Below are 21,770 nucleotides of genomic sequence, written 5' to 3'. Positions count from 1 at the left end.
TACTAACTCAAGAGTCAGGATGGAGTACAAGGCGTTGTGTACAGGTAGTACAGGTTAGTTAAAAGAGAACAAGATAAGGAGGTATAATAAGTTAATTTTATTTCTAGCATTTATATCATTCATGCAGTAGCATTAGACTAGTGAAGTAAGCTTCAGGAACAGCTTTGGTATTATTTGCCAGCTAGATACATTATGCAGAGCCGGAGCCCAGAGATTTTGAGTGGTCAGGCCATCTTCATCTAGTGGTAGAGATTTTGCTAAGGGTGGGGGCATACTCTGTCTCACCACAGTGTGCGAAGCACACTACGAAATGCGAAGCATTGAGCCTTCTAGGGGGGTCTGGGGGCATGCCCCCCCAGGAAAATTTTAAAAACTAGATACTCTATGATGGCTATTTTAACATAAAAAACTCTTTATTGACATTATAGCTACATAGATCCTGAGAATTTTGTGTTACATGTACAGTAGATGTTAGCTCAATTTTATCTTGTTATGCATGGCTACATGCTATTATTTGAACAGTACCAGTAACCTGTATTGTTTCTTTTACAGAATGATGATGAAACTGTGTATTAGCCACTTCTATGCATATACAATGGCAGTCAAGTTACAAGGAAAACTTTTCCAGCAGTACTGTTAATTAAATTGATACATATTTAATTTTGTGGATACATGTATATGATACAGGTACATCACCGTACATGTCAGTCATAATATAACTTTATTATTAATTAAACTGTCCATATAAAGTGAGTCTAGACTCATGTCGATTAACAATTATTGATTTGCCACATTTTTAAGATTTAATTCATCTGTTAACTCTTTATGTACATGGAGCACCATAAGGGAGTTGAGCCTTGCTTGCCCCATGGAATTTCTAAGGTAGCTTTTTACCCTCCTTAAAGCACTGAAGGAACGTTCTGATGTGGCATTGGTTGCAGGCATTACTAATATTATTTGTAACAAACGACTGACTTCTGACAACAAAGCCCTTTGACTTGTGGAAAGAGACTGAAAGTACTCCTTTACATCAAGGATGCTGATATTAGATTTGCCATCATACTTAAAGTCCAGTCCAAAGGTAGAAAGTTGTGCCTCCAACAGACATTGTTCAAAGTCATCTTTGTAAAATTTGATGACAAATTCTAATTCTGAATTAAATGGTTCCTTCCTGCTAGCTTTTAAAATTAGCTCCTCTGCTTGGTGGTATACTTTGTAGCCTGGTTGATCAAATCGATCTTTGATGCATGCAGTGACCAAATCAATAGCCTCAAAATACTGCGGGCGAAAGACCTCCTTTGGATTGCTTGGAAAGTCACCTGTTGAAGTTCCTTCTTCATATCGATTAGGTCGTTTGCGGCGACGAGGTAATTGTGGGTCATCCACTTCCAAGGAGTTTGCAAACAAAGATACTTTTTCCCAAAACAAGTGAAAAGATTCATCATTTCGTATTGATTGCAATGTTTGCACAGTCATTTGAGCTACTTTCTGGCCAGCAGCTGCAGACATGGCCTTGTGTTGCAAAGTGCGACTAAGGTTATCAGTGTGTTTTAAAACCATTTCAGCTAACATAGTGCCAAAAAGAAACTTGAAAGTAAGCATTTGTGATGCTACTCCTTGAATACGGGCTTTGGTTTCACTGTCTTTGGTAGCTTCGAGAGCCTCTTCCCAAGTGCTTTGTAATACTGTGTAATTCTTAGTTACACTTGCAAGGGAATCTGCTCGCACAGTCCATCTAGTCGGACAGAGCACCCGGATTCCAGGTAAGTTCTCTGTAGCTGACATCATGTCCTGTATGCCTTGAAAAATGTTATCTCTTCGTGGGGAGTACTTTATGAGTTTTGTTATTTCTCTGGTAGTATCCAGTGCATCTTGTAAAATTTTGGACTGTTTTACTACATCACTAGCGGCCAAATTAAGAGAATGGCCATAGCAGTGAGTATAAAGAGCCCTAGGCTCTAGATCCATTATTTGTTTAGCTACACCATTTCTGATTCCACACATTGAGCTAGCTCCATCATAGCATTGGCCACGTATTTTAGTCACTGACAAATTTAATAGTTCAAGAACAATGATTATTTTGGCAAAGATGGTATTTGAATCGATTGATGGTACAACATATAGCCCAACAAACTCCTCATGAACTTCGAAATCATCTGTTACCCAACGGATGACAATTGTCAACTGTTCTTTATTTGTTATATCGGTTGTTTCATCACTCATTATTGAAATAAAAGGGGCATCGTGAATACTAGAAGAGATCTTCGTGATGACATGTTCTGCCATTATCCCAAGGACTTCATCCTGAATTTGATGACTTGTGTGCTTTGGATGTGTTCGCTCTAACCAATCAGCTATAGCTGGGTTGTTTTCTGATTTCAGCTTAAGGACTTGCATAAAATTTCCATCTTTCTCATCCTTATCACCTCTAAGGGGCAAGCCTTGGCGGGCTAAGAATTTAAGGCTTGACAAGATTTGAAGAAATAACTGTCGATTTTTTGCCTTTTGATTAGCATGGCTTTGTGATGATAGTTCTCCAATATCTTTCACAGTTGCTGGCAAAGTAACCATAACCTCGATGGCTTCCTTGTGGCATGCACTTAGTTCATGCTTTCTGAAACTCAATGTCCCATCCTTCCAATTGCAAAATCCTTTTGATACCTACATAAATCACATTATGCATTTATTTTCACGTACAATAAAAATTGTCAAACGTACGTACAGTAACTATAGCTACGTAACAACTAGCTATAGCTAGTAGAATGGAGGCCACTTTAGTCAGAGACTCTATAATCTTTGTATGTACTTACAAATGCTGGATCAGCGTTAGGTGCCTTCAGCTTGCCCTCTTTGAATCCCTTCACACAATAGAAACAGTATGCTCTATCATTCGTTTCGTCATAGTGTATCCACTTCCACATGCTAAACCATGACGCTTGAAACGCGCGTAAGGCTACAGCTTTCTTCCCAAAAGATCGCTTTGGGAAACTTAGTCTTGCTGGTTGATGCGGAGCACTAGGAAAATTAGCTGTTGCCATGTTAATACGCGGACCGCGGCGGTTAACTACCGGCTTGCACGTGCAGTTCAACTCAAAACCACAGTCAAATGTAATTCATCAAGTTTTAATTTATAAAGATGAAAAGTGGTCCGGCCAATGCCGGACCGGCCGGACCGTGGGCTCCGGCCCTGGCATGGTTCCCAACAAAAATATCTACCTTCACCAAATACTGTAGTTTCTTTACCACTGCAGGACAGAACTGGAGGAAGGAAAATTGAGTTGATCTGGCCATTGTAGTTGTTATTTGATATGCGCTGTGGTGCCTGAGAGAAGAGTTGCTGCGCAGTGTGCACACTCTACAATGTCAGTGTGAAACATGAGCATTCTAGGGGTTCTGGGACAACGTTGAAACCGGGTCACTACTGCTGACCGGGATGACCCACTGACCCGGATTTGACCCGGATTAATTAAAGCCGAGACGTGTTTCGGCTAGTCTCGGGCGAGCGAACGAGTCTACATTTTGAGCGTTCGATTCGTGTTGAGTAACCAAAAAAAAAAAAAAAAGGTCTTCACCTACTCACACAGTGACAATAGCTACCCCTCACCATAGATACCCTCAGTTTCGTGCTACATACTGCACTTACTAACAAATAGGCGTGGCTGAGCATATGTTGTTAATGCGATAAGTGGGCGAGGCTCACGAAAGAGCTACGCGATAGCGTTTATAAATTCCACGTCGTCAAACGAACAATTTCGTTTTTCACGTGATCCAGACCCGGATGACCCGGAGAAAAGCTTCCCCAGGAAAAGTTTAAAAAATCAGATACTGTGATATTTTTCTGCTATAGTTATATAATTATGCTCAAATCATGTAGCCTACTTATTATTCAGACTTTCTATACTCTATGGTAACTGTAGACCTGACATACAGTGGGGCACAGCATGAAATTTGCTGTATGGCAGTATTAAGTTCCAGACCAAGCTGTGGCAATTTAAAGGCCTAAAATTTATGCTATAAGCATGTAAAGCGAGAGTGTGAGCAATTTAAAAGATTGCTAATTAAAAGGTATGGCACCCATTTCATATGTAAGTATTCATGCCATTTTGTTTGGGATGAATACTCACAAGTGTAGCAATGAAGTGCAACTTTTTCCACCAAGATTTTTCAAAAATTTTGCAGGGAGCTGGCATGATCCTCTTAGAATAACCTATGATTAGTTTAGCTATCATGTCTATTATTTATTAGGTATATAGCTAGTAGCAGATATAAAGTAAATCCACACAGCTACAATAAAAGCCTAATATACGTAGCTACATAGCTACAATAAGTTTTTAAATGCAGTATACTATACTGGTTTGTCTGGAAGAGTTTAGCCTGTGATGAAGTGAGCAGATTATCATGTAAATATAATCTAATCCAAAACAGCCAAGCTGTAAAAAAAGAGTGCGGCCCTGAGAAAGGCTATGGTGAAAAAAGATGTGAAATCCAAGGTGACGGCCAAGAAATGGCTGTGATGGTAGGTTAATGGTAAAAATTTTAATAACGACAACTCAGGTGAATTTTGTGCCAAGACCAAGCGGCACCAAATTCACTGAATTGTCGTTATTAAAATTTTTACCATTAACCTACCATCACAGCCATTTCTTGGCCGCCACCTTGGATTTCACATTTTTTTTCACCATAGCCTTTCTCAGGGCCGCACTCTTTTTTTACAGCTTGGCTGTTTTGGATTAGATTTCACTTCTTTTTGTATTTGTATACTCCAAAGCTGGCCTATGGTCGGCTTTAGGGCTTTTTAACCTGTCATTTTTTTCTTTACTACAGGAAGAAGAAAAGATGAAGCAGGGTGATTTCTTTGTAGCTGACCTCTCTGCAAGGTGATCCTTCTAGCTGATCTCTCTACCGGATGACTTGTTTGTAGCTGAACTCTCTACAGGGTGATTTATTTGTAGCTGAATTCTCTACAAGGTAACTTCTTCTAGCTGATCTTTCCACAGGGTGATTTGTTTGTAGCTGAATTCGCTACAGGGCGATTTGTTTGCAGCTAAACTGCTGAACTCTCTACAATGTAACTTCTTCTAGCTGAATTCTCTACGGGTGACTTGTTTCTAGCTGATCTCTCTACAGGGTGACTTGTTTTTAGCTGAACTCTCTACAGGGTGATTTGTTTGTACCTGAATTCTCTACAGGGCGATTTGTTTGCAGCTAAACTGCTGAACTCTCTACAATGTAACTTCTTCTAGCTGAATTCTCTACGGGTGACTTGTTTCTAGCTGATCTCTCTACAGGGTGACTTGTTTTTAGCTGAACTCTCTACAGGGTGATTTGTTTGTACCTGAATTCTCTACAGGGCGATTTGTTTGCAGCTAAACTGCTGAACTCTCTATAATGTAACTTCTTCTAACTGAACTCTCTAAGGGTGGCTTGTTTCTAACTGATCTCTCTACAGGGTGACTTGTTTGTAGTTGAACTCTCTACAGGGTGATTTGTTTGTAGCTGAACTCTCTACAAGGTAACTTCTTCTAGCTGATCTTTCTACAGGGTGATTTGTTTGTAGTTCAATTCTCTACAGAGTGATTTGTTTGTAGCTGAACTCTCTACAAGGTAACTTCTTCTAGCTGATCTTTCTACAGGGTAATTTGTTTGTATCTGAATTCTCTACAAGGCGATTTATTTGCAGCTGAACTCTCTACATAGTAGTTTCTTTGTAGCTGAACTCTCTACAATGTAACTTCTTCTAGCTGAACTCTCTACAGGATGACTTGTTTGTAGCTGAACTCTCTACAAGGTACCTTCTTCTAGTTGATCTTTCGGCAGGGTGATTTGTTTGTAGCTGAATTCTCTACAGAGCGATTTTTTTTGCTGAACTCTGTACATGGTAGTTTCTTTGTAGCCGAACTCTCTACAGTGTAACTTCTTCTAGCTGAACTCTCTACGGGTGGCTTGTTTCTAGCTGATCTCTCTACAGGGTGACTTGTTTCTAGCTGAACTCTCTACAGGGTGATTTGTTTGTAGCTGAACTCTCTACAAGGTAACTTCTTCTAGCTAATCTTTCTACAGGGTAATTTGTTTTTAGCTGAATTCTCTACAGGGCGATTTGTTTGCAGCTGAACTCTCTACATAGTAGTTTCTTTGTAGCTGAACTCTCTAAGTGAACTCTCTACATGGTGACTTGTTTGTAGCTGAACTCTCTACAGGGTGATTTGTTTGTAGCTGAACTCTCTACAAGGTAACTTCTTCTAGCTGATCTTTCTACAGGGTAATTTGTTTGTAGCTGAATTCTCTACAGGGCGATTTGTTTGCAACTGAACTCTCTACATGGTAGTTTCTTTGTAGCTGAACTCTTTACAATGTAACTTCTTCTAGCTGAACTCTCTACAGGATGACTTGTTTCTAGCTGATCTCTTTACAGGGTGATTCGTTTGTAGCTGAACTCTCTACAAGGTAACTTCTTCTAGCTAATCTTTCCACAGGTTAATTTGTTTGTAGCTGAATTCTCTACAGGGCGATTTGTTTGCAGCTGAACTCTCTACATGGTAGTTTCTTTGTAGCTGAACTCTCTACAATGTAACTTCTAGCTGAACTCTCTACATGGTGACTTGTTTATATTTGAACTCTCTACAGGGTGATTTGTTTGTAGCTGAACTCTCTACAAGGTAACTTCTTCTAGCTGATCTTTCGTACAGGGTGATTTGTTTGTAGCTGAATTCTCTACAGGTGATTTGTTTGCAGCTGAACTATTTTACATGGTGGTTTCTTTGTAGTTGAACTCTCTACAAAGTGACTTCTTCTAGCTGATCTATCTACAGGATGACTTGTTTCTAACTGAACTCTCTACAGTGTGATCTGTTCATAGGCGGAACTTTCTACTGGGTGATTTGTTTGCAGCTAAACTCTTTGCATGATTGTTTCTTTGTAACTGAACTCTCTACAAGGTAACTTCTTCTAGCTGATCTCTCTACAGGATGACTTGTTTCTAACTGAACTCTCTACAGTGTGATCTGGTCATAGCGGAACTTTTTACTGGGTGATTTGTTTGCAGCTAAACTCTTTGCATGATTGTTTCTTTGTAGCTGAACTCTCTACAAGGTAACTTCTTCTATAGCTGATCTCTCTACAGGGCAATTTGTTTGTAGCTGAATTCTCTACAGGGTGATTTATTTGAGCTGACTCTCTACATGATGGCTTCTTTGTAGCTGAACTCTCTATTAGGTACCTTCTTCTAGCTGATCTGACTACAGGGTGACTTGTTTGTAGCTGAATTCCCTACAGAATAACTTAAAATGTAATATAACTGAGTAAATTATAAATGTAGCTGAATGCTTTATTAGGGTGACTGTTCTATTAGAGTATCTCGATCTCGCATTTGCTGCACGTAGTTGTCTTTCGAATCATAACTCAGTGATTTGTAATCCGATTCTTCTGTACTATTGCAAGGACTTTCTATGATGATTATGCCAGCTACATACTGATTTTGAGCTCGTTGCTCTAAGCGGTTTGCCTGGTAGATACGAAAACTAATAGTATTTTTATTCATAAAAATCGATTGCGTAATTTTGACACAGGTTGGGTTTCGTGTCATATCTCCATGGTCTTTATCCCGATTCCTTTCAAACCACAAAAAGGCACTCCTACGGTGGTTGCTCCATCTACATATCAATTTTCAACTGATTCCTCCAAGGGGTTTACCCTGTAGGCGTGACAGACCTTCGACCTTATTTTACGCAAATAATCGGTAATAACTCCGTGAATGTTCATCAGATTCCTACTAAAGTTGGTACGGAGATCCGTCTTAATGAGCCCTTTAAGTGTGCCAAATTTCAGCCCAATCCGAGCACGCATTCGTGTTTTATGGCGAATTTTGCGAAGTGTGCGAAATGAAGATGAAGAAGAAAAAAACGAAGAAATTAAAACGAAATTTTGTTCGCTCGTATCTCAGAAATGGCTGGAGCGATTGTCTTCAAATTGGGTATGTAGACTCCCCTAACTGGGCGACACGTCTCCAGAAAATTTGGTTCCAATCGGATAAGGGATCACAGAGCTACATAGGTGTGAAAATTGCGTTTTCTTTCTTCCTGTTAATATACTCACGGTGTGGCGCGCCGACTTCTTGGGCCGCACGACACACTATCGTGTGTCTTGATGTTAATATACTCACGGTGTGGCGCGCCGACTTCTTGGGCCGCACGACACACTATCGTGTGTCTTGATCTAATCAAAAACAGCTAAGCTGTAAAAAAAGGTGCAGCCCCCAAAAAGGCCATGGTGAAAAAAGATGTGAAACCCAAGGTGGCAGCCAAGAAATGGCTGTGATGGTAGGTTAATGGTAAAAATTTTAATAATGACAATTCAGGTGAATTTTTGTGCCACTTGGTCTTACAAAATTCACCTGAATTGTCGTTATTAAAATTTTTACATTAACCTACCATCACAGCCATTTCTTGGCCACCACCTTGGATTTCACATCTTTTTTCACCATGGTTTTTTTGGGGGCTGCACCTTTTTTACAGCTTAGCTGTTTTTGATTAGATTTCACTTCTTTTTGTATTTGTATACGCCGGCTTTTGGGAATTTTTTAACCTATCTTTTTTCTTTACCACAGGAAGAAGAAAAGATGAAGCAGATGTTAAATACTTTAAATATTTCTGGTTTTATCAGTAAATGTACACATTATATATATATATCTATATAATACATATATTTATTACAGAACACTCTACACGGTGGTTTCTTTATAACTGAACACTCTACAAGGTGACTTCTTCTAGCTGATCTCTCTACAGGGTAAATTGTTTGTAGCTGAATTCTCTACAGGTTGATTTATTTGCAGCTGAACTCTCTATAGGGTGAATTCTCCTAGCTGAACTCTCTACAGGGTGATCTTTTCGTAGCTGAACTCTCTCCAGGGTGATTTATTTTGCAGATGAACTCTCTACATGATGGTTTCTTTGTAGCTGAACTCTCAACAAGGTGACTTCTTCTAGCTGATCTCTCTACAGCGTGATTTTGTTGCAGCTGAACTCTGTACATGGTGCATAGGTTCCTTGTAACTGAACTCTCTACGAGGTGACTTCTTCTAGCTGATCTCTTTACAGGGTGATTTGTTTCTAGGTGAACTCTCTACAGGATGACTTGTCTGTAGCTGAATTGTCTATCAGATTAACTGGTTGTAGCTGAATTCCCTACAGAATAACTTGCAATGTAATATAATTCTATAATGGAGTAAGTTATAAACGTAGCTGAATATTCTATTAGGGTGACTGTTCTATTAGAGTATCTCGATCTCACATTTGCTACACGTATAGTTGCCTTTCAAATCATAACTCAGTGGTTTGTAATCTGATTTATCTGTACTACTGCAAGGACTTTCTATGATGATTATTCCAGTTACATACTGATTTTCAGCTCATTGCTCTAAGCGGTTTACCTGGTAGGCGTGAAAACTAATAATTATTATTATTATTATTATAATAATTGCAGGACTCTGAAAGAGTATACGTGCAATATAGTATGTAGTTAAGTTAAGTAGTTAATTAAGTATAAAAAGAATTATAAATTATAAATTGTTTAAGAAATCAGTAGCAGATCTACGGAATGCTTCAAGGGAATCCAAATTAACAACTGAGTCAGGTGAACTATTCCACAATCTGACAGTAGCTGGGAAGAAACTGAATTTGTGTATATCAATTCATAAAAATCGATCGCGTAATTGTGACACAAGTTGGGTTTTGTGTCATATCTCCATGGTCTTTATCTCGATTCTTTTCAAACCACAAAAAGGCACTCCTACGATGGTTATAGTCTCGCGCAGCCAGACTACGATAAGCGCCGTGGGGAGAAATAGTGGTCTGGCTGCGCGAGACTACGATGGTTACTCCATCCACATAGCAATTTTCAACTCATTCCGCCAAGGGGTTTACCCTGTGGGCGTGACAGACCTTCGATCTTATTTTACGCAAATAATCGGTCATAACTCCGTGAATGTTCATCGGATTCCTACCAAAGTTGGTACTGAGATCCGCCTTAATGAGCCCTTCAAGTGTGCCAAATTTCAGCTCTATTGGAGCATGCATTCGTGTTTTATGGTGGATTTTGCGAAGTGTGCGAAATGAAGAAGTAGAAGAAAAAAAAACGAAGAAATTAAAACGACATTTTGTTCGCTCCTATCTCGGAAATGGCTGGAGCGATTTTCTTCACATTTGGTATGTAGACTCCCCTAACTGGCCGGCACTTCTCTAGCAAATTTGGTTCCAATTGGATTAGGGATCACAGAGCTACATAGGTGTGAAAATTGCGTTTTCTTTCTTCCTGTTAATATACTCACGGTGTGGCGCGCCGGCTTCTTGGGCCGCACGACACACTATCGCGTGTCTTGATCTAATCCAAAACAGCCAAGCTGTAAAAAAGGAGTGCAGCCCTCAAAAAGGCTATGGTGAAAAAAAAGAAATGGCTGTGATGGTAGGTTAATGGTAAAAAATTTAATAACGACAATTCAGGTGAATTTTGGTGCTGCTTGGCTTGGCACCAAATTTACCTGAATTGTCGTTATTAAAATTTTTACCATTAACCTACCATCACAGCCATTTCTTGGCCGCCACCTTGGATTTCACATCTTTTGTCACCATAGCCTTTTTGAGGGCCGTATTTTTTTTTACAGCTTAGCTGTTTTTGATTAGATTTCACTTCTTTTTGTATTTGTATACCCCAAAGCTGACCTACAGCATGGCCAGCTTTGGGAACCTATCTTTTTTTTACCATAGGAAGAAGAAAAGATGAAGCAGATGTTAAACACTTTAAATATTTCTGAATTTATCAGTAAATGTACAAATTATATATATAATTTATATATTTATTACAGAACTCTCGACTCTGCATGGTGGTTTCTTTGTAACTTAACACTCTACAAGGTGACTTCTTCTAGCTGATCTCTCTATAGGGTGAATTGTTAGTAGCTGAACTATCTCAAGGTAACTTCTTCTAGCTGATCTCTCTACAGGGTGATTTGTTTGTAGCTGAATTCTGTACAGGTGATTTGTTTGCAGCTGAGCTCTTTACAGAATGGTTTCTTTGTAGCTGAACTCTCTACAAGGTAACTTCTTCTAGCTGATCTTTCTACAGGGCGATTTGTTTGTAGCTGAATTTTCTACAGGGTGATTTGTTTGCAGCTGAACTCTCTACATGGTGGTTTCTTTGTAGCTGAAATCTCTACAAGGTGACTTCTTCTAGCTGATCTTTCTACAGGGCGATTTGTTTGTAGCTGAACTCTCTACAAGGAAACTTCTTCTAACTGATCTCTGTACAGGGTGAATTGTTTGTAGCTGAACTATCTACAATTAACTTCTTCTAGCTGATCTCTCTACAGGATGATTTGTTTGTAGCTGAATTCTGTACAGGTGATTTGTTTCTCTTTACAAAATGGTTTCTTTGTAGCTGAACTCTCTACAAGGTGAATTCTTCTAGCTGATCTCTCTACAGGGTAATTTGTTTGTAACTGAACTCTCTACGAGGTGTTTTTTTTGTAGCTGATTTCTCTGCAGGTTGATTTGTTTGTAGCTGAACTCTCTAAAGGGTGATTTTCTTGTAGCTGAACTCCTTACATTGTGTCTAGTTTCTAGCTGATCTCTCCACAGGGTGATTTGTTTGTAGCTGATCTCTCTACAAGGTGATTTGTTTGTAGCTGAACTCTCTACAGGGTGATTTTTTGTAGCTGATCTCTCTACAGGGTGATTTTTTGTAGCTGACCTCTCTTCAGGGTGATATGTTTCTAGCTGATCGCTGTACAAGTTGATTTGTTTGTAGCTGATCTCTCTGCAGGTTGATTTGTTTCTAGCTGATCTCTCTACAAATTGATTTGTTTGTTGCTGATCACTTTACAGGTTGATTTGTTTGTAGCTGAACTCTCTACAAAGTGTTTTGTTTGTAGCTGACCTCTCTACAGGGTAATTTGTTTTTAGCTGAACTCTCTCCACAGTGACTTGTGTGTAGCTGAATTCTCTAGAGAGTGACTTAATTGTAGCTGAACTCTCTACAGGGTGCATGACCTGTTTATAGCTGAACTCTCTTCAGTGTGACTTGTAATGTTCTGAATCTCTACAGTGATATATTTATTATTATAATACTTTACAGTGACCAGCACTGAAGGTCTACAGCAACATGTGCTGCAGCCTTAGGATTATTTGTAGCTTAACTCTCCATAGGGTGACTTGCTTCCAGTTGAACTGTCTATAAGAGTAAATGTTTGCAGCTGAACTCCCTACAGAATAACTTGCAATGTAATAGAACGAAATTTAAAAGTAAGTGGATATAGCACTGGCACCGGTTATGAATGTGAAAGGCTATTATACCAACACTGGTCCATCATTTAACTGGACTATCAAACACACCAGTTGTATCAAGACGAGCTAGGGTCAGTACGCATCCAATATGCCCCAAGCATTCCACTTTAGGGCACACGTCTAGTAGTATGCTCCGAGTATTTGACTTTAGGGCATGCAACCAGTAGTTTGCCTTGGGTTTTGTACTTTAGGGCATGCAAATAGTAGTTATTACCGTTAGAATTAGGGTTGGGTTCAACTTTGGTTTCTTCACTCTTGTTATATATACAAGTCACTTCAGTTGGACGTTTATAAGGTACAAACTAAGGGAGGTGGGTAGCTGCAGCACTGGTGGTACAATGGTACAAGCATGGATTATGAGTACAGAGGCCTAGGTTCGAGCCCCAGCTCAGTACACTTGTTTTCACTTCCTTAGGTTTTTCATCTAAGTTTTTTATGCACATGACTGCCTGCACTATATCACCTGCAAAATTTAGAAGAAACTATTCAATGAAATTTTCTACTGACTAACTGCCTGGCAAGCATAACTCAGCTACAAGCTTAATCTTTTCACTGTTTGACGTCACTTCGACCAAAGACGTGGCTTTTGGCATATTGAAGCACGTACACTGCATGCATAATGGACTTACCTTTTTTCTCCTTTGTGTCCCATTTCTTTTTGCTGACTGTCCAAGATGTCGATTCGCAGTAGTGTGATGCATGGCTTCCCTTTGTTTGTAAACGGGAATTGTCTTATTTTCCTTGGTAAAACGCAGAGGCATCTTTGTTTGTAGCATTGTGTAACATGTTGAAAATATGTGAAAGCAAAAAGCATAAAGACCACCTCACTTTTGAGTCAGTAGTTGATAGTTGAAGCATGCGAATCGTCTGTATTTTTTGTGGTGGCTGGATTGATTGCAGAGGCGCTTCTCCTTCTGTTCTTCATTTGTAGTGCTGTGTAAAAACAGGCTGACCATAGCTGAAAGCAAAGCACAATAACAGCTTCACTTTCGAGTCAGTAGTTGATAGGGACCGACTGATATTATGCTCATTATTTTACATATTATGCTATGCTGCACTGCTCAAAATTTTGCCTATTATGCTTAAATTATCAATGCACAATATTTACCTATTATGCTCAATATTTATACCTCAGTTCCCATGTTTTTCTCTAGTAAATTTGCATTTTATGGGAAAACAGGAAGTTGCTGAAGCACAGACTCTAAATCCTTGCTTGTAAAAATGCATGTCACAGAATAAATCGATATACTCTGTGGTAATGTACAACTAGTACAAGTGTTCTACCTATTATGCTAGCATTATGCTCAATACTTTCAGTCACCTATTATGCTCATTATTATGCCAGCATAATCAGCAGGTCCCTAGTAATTGGTAGTTGGAGTGAGCATTCAGATGAAAGAGAGAGATGAAAGAGAGAGAGGAAACCATCATAAAGATGTTCAAAGCACACAATTACAAATACCTCAGACACATGTGACTATACATGCATAATACACATGGCAAAAATTATATATAACATACAAGATGAACACATAAACATTAAGAATGACTAACTAAATTACAATGAAGTGCTTCATTCAGGAAAATCATGTGCTAACAATATGTGTTGCAATAAAGAGATAGCTTTCTGAGCAGCTGGATTTATAAGTTGCCACAGACTGTTCAATTGTAGCTTGCAGAGCTCTGATTAAGGTAGAAAGAAAGTGGCCCAAGCAGCCAATTTCAATTGTTAAATATAGAGTACTGTACCCTAACCAATCCAGCTCTGAAATTAATAATTGATATTCAGGTTTGCTAGATTTACACTCACTAGTGGCTTGTAGGTTTTAGTGGTGTTGGATGGGCATGTTATAATTAGCTGAAGTTGCTCATTTTAAATAACAATGTCAGGACGATAAGATGTGGTTACTATAGATGGTGAGATAGTAGCCAAAGGGGAAATAGTAGTCCTGCAACCATCGATATCAGCATAAACTACAGCATCTCCACAGTGTAACCAAATATCTGACAACAAACACATCAGAATGTCATCATGCTGGTAGGTGTATTTGCCTTGTTGAAGTGCCACAGAACAGCCATTCAAAATATGTGCAATTGTAGGTCGAGAGGATTTGCAAAGGCGACAAACAGAACTAGCTTGATTTTGCCATTGATGTAAATTCATAGGAGTTGGGAGAGTATCAGAGGAGGCATGTAATATTGATAGTTGGCCAGGATGAAAACCAAGTAAAGGTCTGTTCCACAAATGGCTTGAAGTTTCAAGAGAAGCAGCATCCTTTAATTTACACTGCACACTCAGGAATTCAAGCTTATGAGTACACTGAGCTGTTTCCTTATCAATAGCAACTTTCTTACTAGCAAGATACAAATTCTAGTGGCAACTAATTGCTTCCTGGTCTAGGTAAGAATTTCATGATGACTATTATTAATCTGAAGCAAACCAGAACCAACGTCACTAATTCTTGAAGCAATGGATCAGAAGATTGTGCAACATAATATTGGCCAAAACGATTAGCTTGCAATGTTTAACAGTTAAGGAAACACTTTGAGAGCACGCTCCAGGATAATACAGGATGACTCTGGAAGCACTTCAAGGTAAATTGAGCCACTGTTTAAGGTATTTGGTTGCCAAATAGTGATAGCAGATGGACCAACACAATTTGCTGCAAGATGAAAATGAAAAATAGAAAGAATGTAATCCTAATTAATCCGCACTTTGTATTCTGGTCATAAACACATTTTATCAACTTTGTCCAGGAGCAGGGGCGGATCCAGGGGGGGATTTGGTGGCTAAACCCCTCCCCCCCTTCACTTTTAGGCTTACTTGATCAATATGCTGAGGATTATAATGAAATTTTGTCTTAGCATAATTATATGATCACTAATAATAATACAAATACTCATAAAACCACCTTATAAACATCTTTCCAAGGCATTATTAGTGGATTTATGCTAAAGCTTATGCAACAAGGACCCAGATCAGCATTGGAGGTGTACAAGATCAAGATACTCTAATAGAGCAGTCAGCTAACTACTCTAATAGAACATTCACTGGAAACATGTAGTTGGTTCTGTTATGGAATTTTTCCAAATCTGCCTGCACCTATACATACAATGAAGTGCATTGGTCTGTTTAAAGGGCTTCATTCATCTACTTGTGTAGTTAATATGTATGGCAATACTTCATTCAGGTACACAATTTCCATTCTCAGATTCAATCTTGTATTGTTCAAATTTCAAAATTTTCCACTTTCAACATTATTATTATTCTAACATGCACCTATTCAATGTTGTGCAATTGTGAGAAGGGTGCATCATGTACTTGGTTGTCTGTACCTACCCAAACTTTTCCATTAGCAAAATGCTTCAGAGAGTCATACCTATAATCTAAAGGCAGTATATAAAATATCTACAGGCAGAAAATATTATGAATTTTATGTGGAAATGTCTCCAAATTGCAGTATTTTAGCATCTATTTTTCAAAATTTTCCTGGGGGGGGGGGGGGCGCATGCCCCAGACCCCCCTAGTTCCAGCATGCTGGGAAACTACCCAAGAGATTAGTACCTTGAGTTAGCCCCCCCCCTTTTATAAATCCTAGATCCGTTCCTGAGAAGGGTAGTGAATCTATCAACCATTGCCTTACCAGCCACAAATTTAGTGGAATGCACTGCTACATCAATCAGCTTCCCTAAAAACTTTGTTGAACCCTCTACAATTGACTTAGTTGCACCTCCCAGGAGGGAGATACCATGTGAAAAATACTTTGAACCATTATAAAATGCTGAAACACATTTAGATGGTTTAAGCAACAAACCAATTTCTCTTGCTTTTGAATCAATTTCAGACAAAACTTTACTATGGATCTCTTCTGAGGTAGGAATCATTGTGGCATCATCTGCATATATAGTCCTTCACTGAATGTTCTTGAGAATCAACATAAAAGGCCTTTTCTTCCAACGGGGTTTCACTGGCTTTGGCTAAGATGAAATAGGCACTAATGGAGCAGATCGTTGATAACATGGAACCCATTCCATATCTGAGAGGCCAACAATTTCTGTTATGGTGGAATCAAGTGTATCACTGTAAAGCACAATACAGGAACTATCACCAACACCTTAGCACGGTACCTCCAGGCTGTTCATCATTTGGCTCCAGCCACTTAATATAAATGTAAGTAATACTAAGCATTAACAGGAGGATAATTGTGAGAATTAGGAACTATCAATTGGAAACAAAACCCATGACCATGATTCAGTACTTCTGCCAAGCAAAGTAATGGATTAAAAGCTAGGATAAAAATTATAGGTGACATGGTGTCACCGTGAAAGACTTCACAGTATATATGTGGTCCATACTTAACATTTAACCACAGCTCGCTACTGTGAATACAGAGATTGCACATAAGCAGTGACAACAGAGACTAGAATCTGTACAGCCCTTAGCATGTCAAAGATATAACTGTGTGGCACTGATCCAAAAGCATTGCTGAATGTTATCATCAGAGGGGACTTGGAGGAAAACGCTGCTTCTAAAATACTGAAGATATGTTCAAATATATCTGGAAAATTATAAATAAATTCTTTCTGTAAGGATGTGTCAACAACTGAGTTTGATAGCAAAAAGCATTCTGGAAAGCAGCTAAAATCTTGTGAAACGGTTTAAGTCAAAGCAATAGGATGGAAAATCCCAGGGATGTCAGTAGAATCTCACTTATGTACTGGCGAATATGATATACCGGCCTGTATTAACAGAGTAGCCAGAAAGTGATGAAACGATGGCAGATGTTGCAAATGAGCATAAGTTACCCTGTCGAAACCAGCTAGGAGATGACTCCAAAGAACATTGATTGAGAGTCTGGCGAACCAAGCTAGGTGTAATTGGAGTCTTGTCAAAAGGAGTGTTAAATGAAGTTAGTAAATGCTGGAGAATACAGTCGGGAAGACCATGATAGTCCAACTTAACATCACTGTAAGTATCTGTAAAGTACTGCACAGCAGTTTGCAGATCAAATGAAGACTCTAAACTGTTACTGGTAGGAAAACAATGTTCATGAGCGTAAGCCCAAGGATTTGAATGAAAACATCATTTTTGGTGAAGGTGTTCTGTGAAAAATCCACTTCTTGTAGACAACGAAGACTATGATTGTGACTTGTGAGCACATTACATGCTGGAGGAATGATTGAGCATGAGAACAAAAGTTCCTATGATTTTGTTTTTTTATTTCTAATAGCTTATATATAAACAGTTTTTTTTAGCTTTCTTGCGGACATAAGTCCTCTGGCAACAAGCCACACCATACTCTATTAAAAGCTCACCACGGATAATGGTGAAACCATCAGCTATGCAGTTTAAATCTTCTAAATCACGTCCCAATGAAAAATGTAATGTACATTAACTCCAGTGTTGGGCAAGTTACTTTGTAAAAGTAACTAGTTACATATTACATATTACTTGCAACTGAACTATTTAGTTACAGTTACATATTACCCATAAAATAAAGTACGGTAACTGTAATAATATTACATATTATATTACTTTGTGTCCACAGCCTTAAGTTGTTACTTGTGAAACTACCACGTTATCACGTGACATGATTGCGTTGTTGGACAATATGCAAATCTTGGTTATAAGTAAGAAGCTGGTAATAAGCTTCATTCAGTAGGCCTCGTTACTTCGTTGTGGCTAGGCGTTACTCAGAGGATAACTAACGAGATTAGTAACTTCGTTCCTTGTAGTAATAATATTACGTAATATTAGACTCGTTACAGTAACTATATTACTTAGGTAACGCGTTACATTTGTAAGTAAAGTAACTTGCGTTATATTACCTGTTTTTATAGCGTATTTCGTTATATTACTTTGTTACCACAAAAGTAATAATATTACGTAACGCGTTACTTCCAACACTGATAGCCAAGGGTATTAGTTGATGGATTCACTCAGAATCTTGGTGGGAATACAATAACCGAGGGTGTTACTGCGCTACACAGCCAGCCAGTACTCGTACTGCTATCGCACCTTCCAGAGTATAGCCGGCAACTTACGAGCTACTTTACTAACTCATTAGCTACATACCCTAGGAAATTTCTCTTACAGAAACGGATAAAAGAATCGTCATCATAACTACAATGCAGGAGCAGTTCGAGATTTACGCGCGGTAATACAGATAATATAATCAAGACACACGATAATGTGTCGTGCGGCCCAAGAAGCCGGCGCGCCACACCGTGAGTATATTAACAGGAAGAAAGAAAACGTAATTTTCACACCTATGTAGCTCTGTGATCCCTAATCCGATTGGAACCAAATTTGATAGATAAGTGCCGGCCAATTAGAGGAGTCTACATACCAAATTTGAAGAAAATCGCTCCAGCCCTTTCCGAGATACGAGCGAACAAAGTTTCGTTTTAATTTTCTTCGTTTTTTTTTTCTTCTTCTACTTCTTCATTTCGCACACTTCGCAAAATCCGCCATAAAACACGAATGCGTACTTCAATCCGGCTGAAATTTGGCACACTTGAAGGGCTCATTAAGGCGGATCTCAGTACCAACTTTAGTAGGAATCCGATGAACATTCACGGAGTTATGATCGATTATTCGCGTAAAATAAGGTCGAAGGTCTGTCACGCCTACAGGGTAAACTCCTTGAAGGAATGAGCTAAAAAGTGCTATGTAGATTGAGTAACCATCGTAGGAGTGCCTTTGTGTGGTTTGAAAAGAATCGAGATAAAGACCATGGAGATATGACACAAAACCCAACCTGTGTCACAATTACGCAATCGATTTTTACGAATAAAAAAGTTTTAGTTTTCACGCCTACCAGGCAAACCGCTAAGAGCAATGAGCTGAAAATCGGTGTGTACCTGGAATAATCATCATAGAAAGACCTTGCAGTAGTACAGAAGAATCGGATTACAAACCACTGAGTTATGATTCGAAACCCAACTACGTGTAGCAAATGCGAGATCGAGATACTCTAATAGAACAGTCACTCTAATAGAGCATTCGGCTACGTTTATAACTTACTCCATTAAAGAATTATATTACATTGCAAGTTATTCTGTATGAAGTTCAGCTACAAACAGTTAATCTTATAGACAATTCAGCTAGAAACAAGTCATCCAGTAGAGAGATCAGCTAGAAGAAGTCACCTTGTAGAGAGTTCAGCTACAAATGTAGAGAGTTCAGCTGCAGACAAATCACCCTGTAGAGAGTTCAGCTAAGAAAATATCACCCTGTAGAGAGTTCAGCTAGAAGAAGTCACCTTGTAGAGAGTTCAGCTACAAAGAAACCACCATGTAGAGAGTTCAGCTGCAAACAAATCATTCTGTAGAGAGTTCAGCTACAAACAAACCACCCTGTAGACAGATCAGCTAGAAGAAGTTACCTTGTAGAAAATCCAGCTACAAAGAAACCATCATGTAGAGAGTTCAGCTGCAAACAAATCACCCTGCAGAGAGGTCAGCTACGAACAGATCACCCTGTAGAGAGTTCAGATATAAACAATTCACGCTGTAGAGAGATCAGCTAGAAGAAGATACTGTACCTTGTAGAAATTTCAGCTACAAACAGATTACTCTGTAGAGTTCAGCTATGAATAGATCACCCTATAGAGAGTTCAGCTACAAGCAATTCATCCTGTAGAGAGTTCAGCTACAAAGAAATCATCATATAGAGAGTTCAGCTGCAAACAAATCACCCTGTAGAGAGGTCAGCTACGAACAGATCACCCTGTAGAGAGTTCAGATATAAACAATTCACGCTGTAGAGAGATCAGCTAGAAGAAGATACTGTACCTTGTAGAAATTTCAGCTACAAACAGATTACTCTGTAGAGTTCAGCTATGAATAGATCACCCTATAGAGAGTTCAGCTACAAAGAAATCATCATATAGAGAGTTCAGCTGCAAACAAATCACCCTGTAGAGTATTCAGCTACAAACAAATCGCCTTGTAGATAGACCAGCTAGAAACACGTCACCCTGTAGACAGATCAGCTAGAAGAAGTTACCTTGTAGAAAGTTCAACTGCAAACAAATCACCCTGTAAAGAGTTCAACTACAAACAGATAACCCTGTAGAGTTCAGCAGGGGCGTACGCAGGAATTTTGAAAAGGGGTTTCCACTATATACAGCTAAGTGACTGTTATATTAGAGTTGTTTATATTACCTGACTGCTCTATTAGAGTATCTCGATCTTTTCACCAAAATCATAATTCAGAACAATGCCATAAGTGTTGCTATCATCTTACAAACTATTATTTAACTGAGATAGAAGTTTAAAATGTGTCCTGCTCCATGACAGATTCCAGATTCTGGTAACCTGAAGTTTCAATTTCTTAATATTTCAAGTAGTGTGTAAAATTCAAAGGGGTTTCGTGAAACCCCTGGAAACCCCCCTCGGTACGCCCCTGTTCAGGTAGAGTCAAGTCACCCTGTAGAGAGAATCCTGTAAAGAGTTCATCTACGTACAAGCAAATCACCCTGTAGAGAGTTCAACTATACATTTCAAGTCACCAAGTATAGAGATCAGCTGCAAATTATCCTGTGAGAATTAATTGACATGTAATAAATATCTAATCAAAAACAGCCAAGCTGTAAAAAAAAGTGCGGCCCCCAAAAAGGCCATGGTGAAAAAAGATGTGAAATCCAAGGTGGCGGCCAAGAAATGGCTGTGATGGTAGGTTAATGGCAAAAATTTTAATTACGACGATTCAGGTGAATTTGCGTTGCCTCCTCCACTAGGATTTGGCACCAAATTCACCTGAATTGTCGTAATTAAAATTTTTGCCATTAACCTACCATCACAGCCATTTCTTGGCCGCCACCTTGGATTTCACATCTTTTTTCACCATGGCCTTTTTGGGGGACGCACTTTTTTTTACAGCTTGGCTGTTTTTGATTAGATATCACTTCTTTTTGTATTTGTATATTGCAAAGCCGGCCTATAGCTGGCTTTGGGTTTTTTTAACCCATTTGTTTTTTTTTTATATTTACCACAGGAAGAAGAAAAGAACTTAAAGACGATTTTTAATACTTCAACTATTTTTGATTCTATTATATAGTAATTATACAAATTATATACATATATTTATTAAATGTCAATTATTCCCCACAGGATAATCTCTTTGCACCTGATCTCTCTACTGGGTGACTTGAAATGTAGCTGAACTACAGGATGGTTTCTTTGTAGCTGACCTCTCTACAAGGTGACTTGTTTCTAGTTCATCTCTCTACAAAGTGGTTTGTTTGTAACTGAACTCTCAGCAAGGTAATTTGATTGTAGCCGAACTTTCTACAGGCTTCTTTCTAGCTAATCTCTATATAGGGTAACTTGTTTGTACCATGAACTTTCTACAGAGTGGGTTCTTTGGAGCTGAACTCTCTACAAGGTGACTTGTTTTAGCTTATCTCTCTACAAGATGACTTCCTCTAG

General features: G+C 38.8%; 1 protein-coding gene across 1 annotated transcript; it reads right to left on the bottom strand.

Annotated features, from left to right (window-relative positions):
- Positions 1-777: 777 nt before the first annotated feature.
- On the bottom strand, positions 778-3,038 carry LOC136255065 (zinc finger MYM-type protein 1-like). The gene is made up of 2 exons (XM_066047785.1): positions 2,811-3,038; positions 778-2,661 (listed from the first exon to the last, which is right to left on the bottom strand). The coding sequence occupies exons 1-2, from the start codon at positions 3,036-3,038 to the stop codon at positions 778-780; spliced, it is 2,112 nt and encodes a 703-aa protein (XP_065903857.1).
- Between the last annotated feature and the right edge of the window lie 18,732 nt (positions 3,039-21,770).

This window comes from Dysidea avara, chromosome 5 (genome assembly GCF_963678975.1).
Source record: "Dysidea avara chromosome 5, odDysAvar1.4, whole genome shotgun sequence".
Taxonomy (NCBI): domain Eukaryota; kingdom Metazoa; phylum Porifera; class Demospongiae; order Dictyoceratida; family Dysideidae; genus Dysidea; species Dysidea avara.
Note: the sequence above shows the minus strand (reverse complement) of the source record. Positions and strands in the feature narration are given on the sequence as shown.

Excerpts from the sequence above, each read along its gene's own strand:
- LOC136255065 (XM_066047785.1), bottom strand. The coding sequence starts at position 3,038 with ATGGCAACAGCTAATTTTCCTAGTGCTCCGCATCAACCAGCAAGACTA. Across the intron at positions 2,662-2,810 it reads CTAACGCTGATCCAGCATTT|GTATCAAAAGGATTTTGCAA; the intron begins GTAAGTACATAC and ends TGATTTATGTAG.